This window comes from Myotis nattereri (genome assembly GCF_964212035.1).
Source record: "Myotis nattereri genome assembly, chromosome: 9".
NCBI lineage: Eukaryota > Metazoa > Chordata > Mammalia > Chiroptera > Vespertilionidae > Myotis > Myotis nattereri.
This window is the reverse complement of record NC_138084.1, coordinates 69,981,406-69,996,009: the sequence shown is the minus strand read 5'-3', so window position 1 is coordinate 69,996,009 and position 14,604 is coordinate 69,981,406. Positions and strand designations below refer to the sequence as shown.

At 37.2% G+C, this 14,604-nt stretch overlaps 1 protein-coding gene across 1 annotated transcript in view; it reads left to right on the top strand.

The window, feature by feature from the left end:
• Positions 1-14,604, top strand: part of DDX10 (DEAD-box helicase 10) — a 252,096-nt gene that overhangs the window by 32,380 nt on the left and 205,112 nt on the right. The window contains exon 9 of the mRNA XM_081098779.1: positions 2,849-2,933. Coding sequence (XP_080954905.1) covers positions 2,849-2,933 — 85 coding nt within the window. The remainder of the gene's footprint in view (positions 1-2,848; positions 2,934-14,604) is intronic.

The following is a 14,604-nucleotide window of genomic DNA, read 5'->3' as shown; positions in this document are numbered from 1 at the left end:
TTTTTTTTCCCCTTGAAACTTTCTCTGGGAGTCTTTTGTCTCCAGCTCTAATCTAAATGGTTGCTTCATAAGCTTGATGCACATTTGCCATCGGGAATTCTCTTTCCAGATCTTTCTTGATTTATTCTTTTTAAATTTCATTCTCTAATAGCTTTCTAAGAAAAGGGTGCATGCCCTAACAGGTTTGGCTCGGTGGATAGAGTGTCGGGCTGTGGACTGAAGGGTCCCAGGTTCGATTCTGGTCAAGGGCATGTACCTTGGTTGTGGGCACATCCCCGGTAGGGAGTGTGCAGGAGGTAGCTGATCGATATTTCTCTCCCATCGATGTTTTAACTCTCTATCCCTCTCCCTTCCTCTCTGTAAAATCAATAAAATATATTAAAAAAAAAAAAAAAGCAAAGAAAGGGTGCATGGGAGGTAAATTTTTTGAGTCATTGCATTATCTGTGTCCTGTTCTTTTTTTTTTTTCTTTAATCCTCGCCTGAGGATATATTTTTATTTATTGATTGTTTTTAGAGAGAGAGGAAGGAAAAGAGAGAGAGAGGGAAACGTGGATATGAGAAACATCGATGGGTTGCTTCCTTGGATTGAACTCAAAACCTAGGTATGTACCCTGACCAGTAATCAAACCTGCAACCTTTTGATGTATGGGACAATGCACTAACCAATTGAGCCACCCCAGGGTGGCTCAGTGTCCTATTTTTGAATGACAGTTGGGATGGGAATAGAATTCTAGGTTGAAATATTTTTCATTACAGGTTTTGCAGATATCTTGAAATATTGTTAACCCTCTTTTATTTTGTAATTATGGTGGTTATCAGACCCACAACTAGGTTGTTACTTAATATGTTAGTAAATAAGTATACATAGTACAATATTAAAATTTTAATAAAAATGTTTGTTTTATTATAATTTTTCTTTTGTAGTCCTAAACGTTTTACTTTATACATTAAAAAAGGGTCCATAACACAGACACTGGGGCGGTGAAGACCTGGTGGGGTGGGGGGGGAGTGGAGGGGGCCAATGGGGGAAAAAGGTGACATATGTAATACCTTTCAAGAATAAAGAATTTTTTTTAAAGGGTCTGTAGGCTTCAGATACAGCACAAAAAATGTCGAGAACCTTTGTTCTAGTTTATTTTAAAAAGTTTAGATGAATGTATTCATAAATAGCATGTACTTTCTTAGGTGTTTAAAAACTTTGCATTAATAATATTAAACAAACTAGTCTATGACTTGCTTTTAAAGTCTTCCCATGTTAATGTGCAAAGATCCAGTGTATTTTGTAGAGTATGTCATAGCATGAATTTTTCCATTCCTGGAGTAAAGGACATTTAAGTTTATGTTTTTATTCCAAAGAGGTGCAATGAATAATCTGAAGCTCTATTCTTATGTAAATGTTCAAGAATTTCTTTAGAATACACCAGTATCTTTTTTAAACTTTATTTTATTCTTAACTTTTTCTAAATTATTTTACTTTTTTAATGAGCAACATATGCATATGGGTAAAAATGAGTTATGAGACAAACCAGTCCCTACTCTACCCCTCTTCACTTCAAAAGCAATTATTTCAGTCTGCTATTTCTTCTTTTGACATTTAGTTTTATATTTTGAAGTAATAATCTTGTCGATTCTTAATTTGTCAAGTTTAGAAATTATCTCAAGATTTGCTTTAAAAAAATATATTTTTGTTAATTTCAGAGAGAGGGAGGGAAAGGGAGAAAGGGATAGAAGCATCAATGATGAGAAAGAATCATTGATTAGCTGCCTCCTGCACGCCCCCTACTAGGGATTGAACCCGAATCCATCTCAGGTATTTGCCCTGACTGGGAATTGAACTGTGACCTTCTGGTTCATGGGTCCACACTCAACCACTGAGCCACATCGGCTGGGCTAAAGATTTCCTTTTGTTACCTCTTTACCCTGTTATTCCCATCTTTTTTTAAAGTGCGCAGTCCTTTCCTCTACTATAGAAGGTAGTCTGAAAACCTCATAGCAAAGTTTCTAAATGACTAAAGATAGTAAGAGAATGAGCATTAAGGAGTTGAGAACAGGATCTCTGGAAATGAATGGAAACTTATGTAGCCAGAAATATATATGGAGTAATTATTGCCAGGAAATTGGGAGAGGGACTTAATTCGAATGGAGATGGGAATACCAGGAAAAGTAAACCTTTATTTAAATCTAGAAACCAGTTACCACATGATCTCACTCATTTATGGATAATAAAGACCATTATAAACTTATGAACAAAAATAGATACAGAAGCAGAGCAGCCTCGAACAGACTGTCAAACTACAGCGGGAAGGCCGGGGAGGGTTTGGGGGCAGGAGGGGAGGGTAAGAGATCAACCGAAGGACTTGTATGCATGCATATAAGCATAACCAATGGACATAAGACACTGGGGAGTAGGGGAGGCCAGGGGATTGTCAAGGGCGGGGAAAAAAAGGAGACATATGTAATATTCTTTGTAATACTTTAAGCAATAAAACTATATAAAAAAAAAGAAACCAGTTTTATGGTTCACTAGGAGGCCATGAGAACTGGTTCTTTTAGGTTATTAAATATCAGGATATTTCATTATTTGTGTAACACAAAGCTGTCTGTCTCTGCTGTGTAAGATAAATAATTTTCACATTCAAACACTGTCATTAATTTTAGCTCACTTTGTCAAAGAAGTGTTTATTATCTCTTGGTTCATGCAATTAACTTTATTTTTAAGAGTCTGCAGATTATAGCTATCAGTTTAATGTGACAGAAAGTCCTAGCAAGCAATATTGTAAAATCAAAATAGTGCAGCAGGGCAGATCTTGAAACTGATTTTCTACCTTGACATTCCTTCTGTACAGATTTCCCAGCTGTGAATTGGGTTCTTCAGTTTGATTGTCCTGAAGATGCCAACACATATATTCACCGTGCAGGTAGAACTGCCAGGTAAGTGTGCTGGCCCATTTCTTTGCTTTTGGTGCTATCTAAATAAAAAACTATGCTCCCTGAAATGCAGACAAAGAATTCAGGTAAGTGAGTATAGTTGGGCATTTTTATGGTGTAGTTTGAGAACATCTGGTCAGCTGTTGCAAGTCAATATAGATGAGACTTGATTACTGCTGTGAAAAATCAAAGAAAATCTTATTTTAGTTTTTTTTTCTAACTTTGTTTACTTACTAAACTTTTTACAAGAACTGCTCACTGAACATCATCTCTCTGAATCCTAATGAACCCTCAGTGAGGTATCAGACTGTTATTTAATATCTATTTTCAGAGGAGGAAACTCTTTGAGCAGTTAAATAATTTTTTGAGGGCGCACAGCCCCAGGATTCTAATCCAGGTAGTCTGACTTCTCTAGTCTAGATCTGTACTCTTACTTTCTATGGTATTGGCCTGAAGAGGCAAGGTGGTTTTGAGATGTAGATTTCTCTTTCTTTTTTCTCCCCTAGTGTGGAAATTAGACATTGCTGGAGGCTACTCCCAATTACTCCCTTTTTCAAATATGTCCCCCTTCCTCCCCAATAAAAGCACCACTAAAAGTTGGTGGCTTAAAAATCTGAAGTGACTGTTCCAGTTAGTGTCTCTTCCATCATGAAACATCAATGTCTCATTGACGTCCACATTATAAATATTCGCTTAACCAGTTTTGATGAGAAAGAAGTGGCAACAAAATGGAAAACCAAAGAAATAGTCTATCTGTGGCTAATCATAATGAATCATAACCCTATTGTGGTTATTATTTTCGCTGTTTCCAATTCTTAATCATCACAAATATCAGTAAAATGAACAAGTGCTAACAAGTGGTGGGGAGACTATCTGGAAGAGAATATAGCAAAGTCATAATCATTTGGGAGTAAATGGCATAGAAAGGTATCTGAATGAATGAAAAGAATAACAAATGTCATTGCTATTGAGGTTGCAGTGAAGTTGGGATATGTATGCTGCTGGTAGAACTGTAAACGGTTAGCATCTTTCTGGATAGCATTTTGTAATCCTTATCAAAAGTCTTAGAGTTCTTCCTTTTGACTCAGTAACTCCATATCCAGAAATTGATCTTAAGAAAATAGGGAGAAGGAAAAAGTTTCAGTCAACATGTTCATTTTACTGATATTTGTGATGGTTAAGAATTGGAAACAGCCAAAATAATAACCATAATAGAGTTATGGTTAATTATGATTAGCCACAGATGGACTATTTTTTTGGTTTTCCATTTTGTTACCACTTTCTTTCTCATCAAAACTGGATAAGTGAGTATTTATAATGTGGACGTCAATGAGACATTGATGTTTCATGATGGAAGAGATACTACCTGGAACAACAGTCACTTCAGAATTTTAAGCTACGAACTTCCAGTGATTCCCCAGGGATGGCAGGGTCTTTAGACCAAGATTGGAATACTCATCTAAGTGGAGACTCATTCTCCAGCAGTTTGCTCTTCCATTTGCCCTGCATCTCCTTTAGCAAGTGGCCCAATTGTCTTCTGTCCCTTGTTTATCTATGAGGTCCCTTTGGTGTTTACTTGTACATTTCTTTGTGTCCACAGTTCTCATGGCTTTAACGAAATTTTATCTTTTTGTTTGATTCTGTTGTTTGTTTCAGCTTAAGTGAAGGTTTTTCATATTCTTCTACAGCCTAAGAAGTAGGTTCAAACATTTTTCAGTTGGTTCAATTTTAGCCCGTGGGCTCTTAAACATGGACTTTAGTCAAGGTCTCCTCACTTAAGTGCTTTTCTTTTGACCACCATGAAGAGAGAGCATGGTATAAGAGTGAAAGGTAACACTTTTTATAAATAGGATTTATGTATTAGAGGGTTCAAAGTATGTCATTTTATTGCAGTTAGATAATTTGAATAAGCAATGGGGTTAGAACTGGGTTCTGTGTATGATGTCTTTCTACATTTAGACAAACTTACCTTAGAATGACAACATTTTTTTTTTTTTTTAAAATAAGATCTAAGTAAATGTGACCTAGGTAGAATAGCACCTTGTTTTCCATTTTATGAGAAGGTACATTGTGTTTCAGTGTCTCTGATGCATTGGGTACATGTTCAGATTATCTTTCATAGTGAGATTTTCAGAAGTTTTTAGTTGTGATTGTTGGAATGAATGTTTCTCTATTGTTTAATTCTCAACGAATGTGTAATAAGTATGATTTTGTACAGGTACTCATGTACACACTTGCATTTTGTGGTCTTGTGGGCCTTTAGGTAGATAAAGTTGGGTCTGGTCTCTCACTAGCATATTGGACCAGGAGTAAGCAGGCTTTTAGATGTGCCATTAGTGTTGACATGGGCAAGGCAAACTAATTCCTTTATAGAATACATTTAGCAATGTTTTGAAATTATTCTTCCTATATGAAGATTATTGGACATTTTAGTGTATCAGGAAAACGTTGATGAAGGGCAAATATTTCCAGATTCTTATTTCCTGGAGAAGTTGTTAAAAATGTATGTAGTTGCCCTAACAGGTTTGGCTCAGTGGATAGAGTGTGGGCCTGCGGACTGAAAGGTCCCGGGTTCGATTCCTGTCAGGGGCATGTGCCTTGGTTTGTGGGCACATCCCCGGTGGGGAGTGTGCGGGAGGCGGCTGGTCGATGTTTCTCTCTCGACGATGTTTCTGACTCTCTGTCCCTCTCCCTTCCTCTCTGTAAAAAATCAATAAAATATATTAAAAAAAAAAAAGTATGTAGTTGAGCCTGGCTGGTGTGGCTCAGTGGTTGAGTGTTGACCTATGAACCAGGAGGTCATGGTTCAATTCCCGGTCAGGGCACATGCCGGGTTGTGGGCTAGATCCCCAGTAGAGGGTGTGCAGGAGACAGCCAATTAGTGATTCTTGTCATTGATGTTTCTATTGCACTCTCCCTCTCCCTCACTCTCTGAAATCAATAAAAAAAAAAAGAAAAATAAAAAAATGTTATGTAGTTGAACATGCCATAGTGAACATGAAATTGGTCTTAATGACTGTGGAGCTGCGGAGGAGGTAGAACAGCATCACAATTGATTGTATTTTAAGAGAGAGAATACTAATTTGAAAAACTATATTATAATGCAATTTCTATTGTGGTCATTAATTTTTAAAGTACAAGCCTGTTTGATCCTTCATAACCAATTAAAAATACTTTGAATTGACACTTTTAGGTGTATAGTGAGTGGAAAGGTTTAGGATATGTAATGCTTATTTTTCTTTGTCAGTTTAATAAAAATTGACTAAATTGCCATTTAAAAGTTGCCATTAATGGGTTTAGAGATAATTAGAAAATTTCTCATGCCATGAGCCCTGGATAATTGAATTGAATAAAGGCTAAATTAAAATTTGAAATTAATTAAAATCCTGTGTATATGCTGTAATTAAAACCAGGTTGCCAGATAGCATTTGCTTTTGGAGTTGAACGATGACATATGAATATAGATAAATGAACTTAGTGCTTTGTGGCAAAATAACTAAAGTTTGGGAAAATGAGTTTTCTTTTTCCTTTCTGTGTTTTAGCTAAGTGAAAAGGATGATTCAGGTACTTGTTGCCTTGAAGTACTTATTCTAATTTTTAATTTATTCACCTGTCTAAAATTCTTTTGCTCTTTAGCAATTGAGAAAAATTTCCCTCTGTTTCCCTTAATCATCCATACCCCTTTTAACATAGTGGTTAATCTCCTTTAGAAACAAATGAGGCAAGGGATCCAAATCTTGTTTTATAAAACTGTATCCTGGTATACTTTCTCCGTCTTAAATGTGATTATCTTTAGGGCTTGCAGTGTTTGGTACTCACAAAATTAGGCTCTTCCACTTACAAAAAGCCCAGTTGAAAATAAACATTTGGGAATAGAAAATAGGTATACATCAGATACTCCTCACTTTCAAAATGCTTTCATTTTGGAGAATGAGGATCTGTGGGTAAAAGGTGGCACTTCATGTAACTTTATATATAAGGAATTGGGAGTTGATAGGAGTCTATCTATCTATCTATCTATCTATATATATATATATATATATGTAACTGTTTTGTTTTCCAGAGTAGCAGTACAGTCCTGCAATATTCCAGCTCCACTTTAGTTATCTTGGCTGTTTTGTGGCTCTCAGATTTTGTGGGAAGTGATTTAGGTGGGCCCACTAGGGGACAGCAGAGGACAGTTCTTTGCATTGCACACTCATGGGCAATAGTTGAGATCAGCGGCAGCAAATATACAGATGGAAAGTGGTTTAAATTTTTAACATAACTTGTGAAGAGTTTATGATGGCTGTTTTTTGGAAAATACTGGTACTTTATAGAACAGATAATGAAGAAAAAATTTTAAATGTCTTTAATTGGTTTGTAAATTGAAATAATAAAAGTGAGAAGACAATTTCCATGAGTATTAATTTACTGAAGCTTACTATGTGTACCTTAGGTTTAAGATAGGTACAACATTTGCTAGTGAAAATTCTTTCATTCCTCTAGTTTAGACTTTACAGAGATTATCTTCAGCCCACTCTACCTTTATAGAGGCTGGTCCTTCCTTACATGGCCTTCTGCCTTTGTCTATTGGTATCTGAAATTTAAAGCTTAGAAAAAGGAGGACAAAATCAATCCATTATTTTGCATCAAAGAAGCATTAGGGAGATAAGGAAGAGTATGACCAGTCTAGCTATCAAGGTAGGTAAAGGGGCTGATATTTCTTAGGAATCTGTTATTTCCCAGACACTTCCCCCTTGCTCTCCTGCTGTCTGTCCTCAACACAGCAGGCAGAGTGATCCTTTTAAAACACAAGTAAGATCATTTTGCTCCTCTGATGGCTTCTCATTTCACTCAAGAGTAAAAGCCAGCGGCTTTCTGGGCTTATACTGTGCAACCCCCTTCCAACCCCAGTTCCTATTATCCTATGCTCCACACTGGTCTTGTTGTTTCTCCTACATGCCAGGCATGTTTTTGTCTTAGACCATTATATTATGTTTCTCTGGAATGCTTTTTCCTTAAGTGTCCACATGGCTGGCTGTCTTACCCTGCCCTAACCTCTCCTTCTTACCTGGTTCTTATTTTTTTTCATAGCACTTAACACTTTTAAATATATTAGAGCATTAACTTATATTTATTATTTGCTTTTTGTTCTCTTTACTAAAATATAAGCTTTATAAAGGCAAGTCAGGTTGTCTACTTAACTGATGTACTCTGAGTGCCTAGCACAGGGCTTGCAGAGTGGACACTTGAGATAACACAATTAGTTTCTCAAATCAGATGCATGAATTAGAGATCTTACCTAATATATTAATTAGCTGTACAAATTATCCTACAATTTAGTGACTTAAAGCAAGAACTGTGTGTTACGGTTTCTGTGGGTCATCTGGGTCTTCTGGCTATTGGTTAATCACATGTTCTTAATCTATTAAAATTTAGTTTCATCTTTTGTTGTTGTTGTTGTTGGGCTACAGTCAAGGTGTCACACAGCACTTTCAGATTCAACTGGAGATGGACCCCTTTCCGAGCTTGTTGCCAGGATCATTTTCTTACTGACTGGTCAGAGGTGCCTCTCAGTTCCTCTCTACGTGGTCATCCTCTTCATAGGGTTTCCTCACAACATAGCAGCTGGCTCATCAGAGAGAGCAAATGAGAGGGAACGGAGAGTAAGATGGAAACCACAATGTCTTTTATGACTTGGACTCGGGAGTCACACTCCATCGTATCTGTAGTATCCTAGGGTTACACAAATTAGCACAATTAAGTGTAGGGGGTGAGGTGAGTACGAGGGTGTGAATACCAGGAGGCATGGATTATTGGAAACTGCTTAATACACCTAATATCAAACTTTAATGATTTCAAGGATAAAGATAATCACAAGGTATATATGAGGCAGGAAAAGATCTGGGGCTTTCAACACAGGTGCACAGGTCCATTCTTGCACATCAGGGTGTGCTCTGGCCCAGATTAACCTCAGAGTCTCTAAGCGATATGTATGGCTTATCACTTACACAGAAGGGTCATTGGTATACTCGGTTACAAGGCTGACCGTCATGACCTACCTCTTGAATCCATAGACTGTCAACAAACCTGGTACATCCTGTTAATAGCATCTCATAGTTGAGGACTACTCTCACACTAGCAAATTTGCCAGGTTTGTTCCCAAGCAGGCCTGTCATTGGTATGTTTATGAGGAGATCTGACTATATTGCTTTTTATTTATTTACGGGGGGGTGGGGTGGGTGGGGAGCCCTGGGTGGGGAGCCCTCTCCAATCCGGGAGTTTCTGTCTGTCTTTGCAATCATATGAACGAATTGTCTGAGACCCCCAACTCAGTTTGGTTTGTTGCTCACAGAATAAGAGAGGCATTTTTTTTTCTTTGCTTCATTGGTGGAGATTTCCTGGAAGTTTTAGGATATCTTCCCTTTAATTTTTCCTAGACACTCTGATTTTACTTATGTCTTTCATCTTTGCTTTCCCTCCATCCCCCACTGCAACAGTAACTTGCTCTTGGCTCACTTTGCTCTAGTGTCTAGGACAGTGATGGCGAACCTTTTGAGCTCGGTGTGTCAGCATTTTGAAAAACCCTAACTTAACTCTGGTGCCGTGTCACATATAGAAATTTTTTGATATTTGCAACCATAGTAAAACAAAGATTTATATTTTTGATATTATTTTATATATTTAAATGCCATTTAACCAAGAAAAATCAACCAAAAAAATGAGTTCGTGTGTCACCTCTGACACGTGTGTCATAGGTTCGCCATCACTGGTCTAGGAGATCTGTCTGCCACCAGAACTATGATTCCCAGCATTCCTGGTGCTCCCCGCGCTCTGGGCTTCCGCTTCCAGTCCTGGCGCTGCCATCAGAACTACTATTCCCAGAATTCCTGGTGTTTCCTGCACTGGGAGCAACCTAGGGAGCCATAGCCCCCTAAGCCTCCGGCTCTCCTGCTCTGCTCTCCGCCCAGCGACCAAGGGAGCCATGTTCCCCCCAAGGAAGTGACCGAGGGAGCAGCCAAGGGAGCCACATCCCCCCAAGCTGCCGGCTCTCCCGCTTCTGCTCGCCTCGTGGCGCCTGTGTTTGCAAATTAACCCGCCATCTTTGTTGGGGTAATTTGCATATTCACCCTGATTGGCTGGTGAGCGTAGCGAAAGGATGGTCAATTTACATGTTTCTCTTTTATTATATAGGGGTTTTTTGAAGCTGGGGAGACTTCCCTTCCCCTGGATCCACACGGGGAATGCTTGGATTATAGCTTAGCCACTTCCTCATACTCAATAAATATCTGAGTGAATAAAGGAATGGGCTCATTTAGCCTTTATGATAGCCTTATGAAAGAGATCTTATTAGGGAACTCTTCCTCAGAGATTAGGAGGTTAAATGTCTCCAAGCTCTTCAGGAAGCACCAGGGTTGGCATTATACTGGGGTCTTTCTGACACAGCTCACATTCTTTTTGTGTGCCCAGAGCAACTGTTTTAACTTAATAAACTTTAGTGGTTACTCCTCTCATTCAGGGCTTCTAGACTTCATGAAAGCCAGGTCCTTGGAGAAGGAAGGTAGATAGCTTTAATTTGCTACAATTTGTGATCATGTACTAAAATATATGCATTTTTTCCTTCTTTATTTGGACTATGAGAGACACATATCGCATAGTTGATCAAACACTCTCCTTAAAAGTCAAGAAACTTGGGTTCGGCTCTGTCATCGGAAGGCTGCATACCCTTGGAAAAGTTATTAATTTCTTTAAGCCCCAGTTTCTGCTCCTGTAAAATGCGGTTAATTGTAGCTAACTCAGTTTCCTGGAAGTATAATTTTAGGTGGTATCACTACTGCTTTAAAATGGGTTTTCTTTTTTTTCTCTCTCTAAATCTATTAAAAACAGTCTTAGAAATTTTCTTCTGGAGATAGTTGATAGTATTTAATGATTTCTACATTTGTCTTGTGAATGCCATAAGTCTTTGTTCTTATTTATTTTTTTAGATGCTTTCTATGCAATACACATCAACCAGCTTGGTTTCTTTCCAGTTATTTGACGGTGAACTTCATTTGTCAAATTGTTGAGCCTATTGTGGTATACTTGTTCATGTTTCCATGATCTTCAGCTGCAGATGACTTATTTTTCCCAGGGTATTTCCCTGTCTTTCTCTTTTTTAAATCTAGTGTAAGCCTTTAGATATTCTGAGTCAGAGATACCCCTTTTTTTCTTGGAATAATCTCTCCTTTGTACCATGTTGAGCAGGAGTAACAGAACAGTTGGACTCTGCTGCCTATGGCTCGCTGTCTGCATGACTGGCTGCACTGTTCTCCCACAGTAGCAGGAACTGTTGGGGCTGGTTGCCACAGGAAAGGCCGAGGCATAGGGAGAATGGGAGACGGAGGGGGAAAAAGAGTGAAGAGCTGTGGAATAGCAGAGTGTGACCAACAGTTGTCTCCATTTCTCTAACTCTTGATCAGACTTGTATTGAGAACAGTGATTAGTATATTAGTAGTTGCAGGAATAGAATTTTAGCTCTTGAAAGGACCTAGATCATCTCATTCAAATTGTGTAATTTATAAATAAAAAAATGTGATAAAAATGCCCGGCCAGTGTGGCTCAGTGGTTGAGCATTGACCTAGGAACCAGGCGGTCATGGTTGGATTCCTGGTCGGGACACATGCCTGGGTTGTGGGCTTGATCCCAAGTGTGGGGTGTGCAGGAGGCAGCCAGTCCATGATTCTCTCTCATCATGGGTGTTTCTATATCTCTCTCCCTCCCTTCCTCTCTGAAATCAATAAAAATATATATTTTTTAAAAAAGTGATGTACAATGATAAAATGACTCATTATCCAGGGTTTATAAATAGTACAATAGGGATTTTAAATTAGTTCTTTGAACCCCAAATCCAGTATTTTTTCTACTAAATACAGCAATTCTTATCTCATGGTACACAGAAACTAATTACTAAAATTCTGTGGGATACCAAAAAATATATATTTTTGCTGATCTGAGCAAAAAATAGGTACAATTTTGATTCATTCACACCGAACAGCTATTGTTGTGTTGGCTGTTGTCATTTTTTTATTTGACAATCTGAGGGAAAAGAAATCAGTGCCCTTGAGTAAATAGGGATTGCATGTTTTAAAAATTCTTGCGTCATGATGGTTGAAAATCGCTGTACTAATGTAACTCCTAGTGGTTCGTTTACATTTGTTCATGCACCAAATATTTAGTGACCAGATTTTAGGTATAAATGATGTATATGTTAGGTGCAGAAGGTAAATTCATACATGTCTTCAAAGGTAATGGTCAGGATAAGGAAATATGCTAATATTGGTAGAACTAGGATGTGTTAACGAGGTAAGAGTGATAAAAAAAATGTAGATTATTAAAAGCATATACAGTTTTTTACTTGGTTTTAATAACTTGTTTTATTATAAAAGTAATGCTTATTCATTATACTAATCCTAGACTATGGCAAGACAATAAAACACCCAAACCCTACCACCTAGAAAATTTTTTCTATATGTTTGTGCATTTTTAAAAAATTATAAAAATGAAATTATTCTAAATATAATATTTTATGATTAGTCACCTGGAGAACCAAGCTTGGAGAAGTGAGGGTGGCTAGGTGGTTGTGAACCCTGCCAGATCATCCTCATATCAGTAAAGGTATGGATGATCAAAATCAAAGGGTATTTACAGACTCAACTGGAATGGAGTGTGTGGTGGGGAATCTAAATTGGAGTAATTGAGGATTAATAGTTCTTGGCTAGAAGGCAAACTATTGCCATTATTTCAAATGGAAGAATTACCATCGGGATGCAATAGGTCTGGATCTCCTATTATGGCTAGAAATACTAGTGTGCTCTAGGGTGTAGAGGTAGTTTTCTGATAGCAGAAAATCGTGATCAATCTATTGAAGATCCTTCTTTCTGGAAGGAATTCTGGTAGAGTTGAAAAAGCAATGAATTGGAAATTATAGGTCTCTGAAATGTAGTGATTAGTGTGCTACCCCGACACTACCCTTGTCATTTCAGGAACTTTATTTTTTATTTGTTTCTTTCATTGTTTGCTTGCTTTTAAGTTTGGCAAATTAATGTAAAATGAAGCTCTGTAAATTCTAAAGAGTTCTATAAATGTAGCATGTCATTAATACTGCTGGTGAAAATGAGATTTTTGTTGGTTCAGATTCTGGGCTTTTTATATGGTGCCTAGAATGTCTCTTAAAATAATTTGTCTTAATATATGGAGTTTTCAAATGTAGTTCTTATGAAGAATACTTATTTCTCTTTATATATATACTTAGCCTTGGGCTTTGCATATTGCTTTTGAAATCTAAAAGCTAGCTCATGGGTAAATAAACTATTCTTGTAAGCATAAAAAAGTGAAATGTGCTTATGCCTTCTTTTAAAAGTGCTTTTATTTTTGAAATAAGAAGCTTACTGGAAATTTTTGGGTGTTGATGTGTGGGAGATAATTTGTGCTTTCCATTGCTTCCGGAAAAAGTTGTGTAATGTAAGATAGGTAAAATGGCTGGTGATCTTTATTAGATGCTTGCCTTATGGGGTCCAACTTTAGACATTTGCCCCCATTTTCCTTTGGGAATCTTTCCCTTCTAAATTTCAGTGTTGTGGTCTGTTTTAACCTTGTGTAGCCATATATATATATATATATATATATATATATATATATATATATATATATATATGTATATATATATATACATTTTTTTTCTGTTAGCTATAGTTTTGAAAGGTTTGGATATGGCCCTCTTGTGACTTTAGTCATAACTCATTCTCCCAGATTCTTCTTGGGAGCATGAATGGGTAGATATGATAGATGTAGATAATTAGATTATTCTTCTTGTTTATGAGTCAGTCTAAAGATCAGAGACCTTTAGTAGATGACTTTTTGATGTTCTAGATCTTTCTCTTTACCCTTGGCTATAGTTTGGCCCTATATAGAGTCGCGGGCCTATTGATTTTTCTCTCCATCTCTGCATTTGGTTATAGAATGTTAAAGGGCTGTTTATCCTCAACCCACTAATCTCCCTTCTTCTTGATTGTTCATTGGGCCACACAAAGTAAGTTTTTTTATCGACTTCACCCCCAGTCTAGTTGCCTTGAGGGCATTTTAGTAAGTCTACTACATAGTGGCCAGTATTAACTGATCTCTGTCCTTTTTGACCCTTATCCAGGTCCCTGGTGAAATCTTGTAGTCTCAGAAGTTGTGATGTTGCTTAGATATTGTCTCTGCTCATGCTGTTACCTCACTACTTCATACAGTAATAATTTCTGCCTTCAGAGTTAGTTTAGTCCAACACTGTGAAGGGAGATGCTTTAAATTCATATTTCTTCATAGGAAATGAGGATGAAACATTTGGGTCATACTAGTCTATATTAAAATACAATGAGGAAGGTATTAGGTACTAGATTTTCAGTTATGAAATATACTTAGTGAAAGGCGTAAATACAGAGTGGGGCAAAAGCACATTTACAGTTTTTCGTATGAAAAGTAATACAATAATTAATACATTATAATATAAGAATAAACTATTTTTGCGTACTCATTACTGTAAACCTTGATGTTCACCCTTAATTTTTTCTTCCTGTTTAATACTCATGCAATTAGAAAACCTAGTAAATGCAAATAAGCATGAAGAAGATAAAACTTGACTCTCTCAATTGCTGCCTTTTGCCCCTGGAAA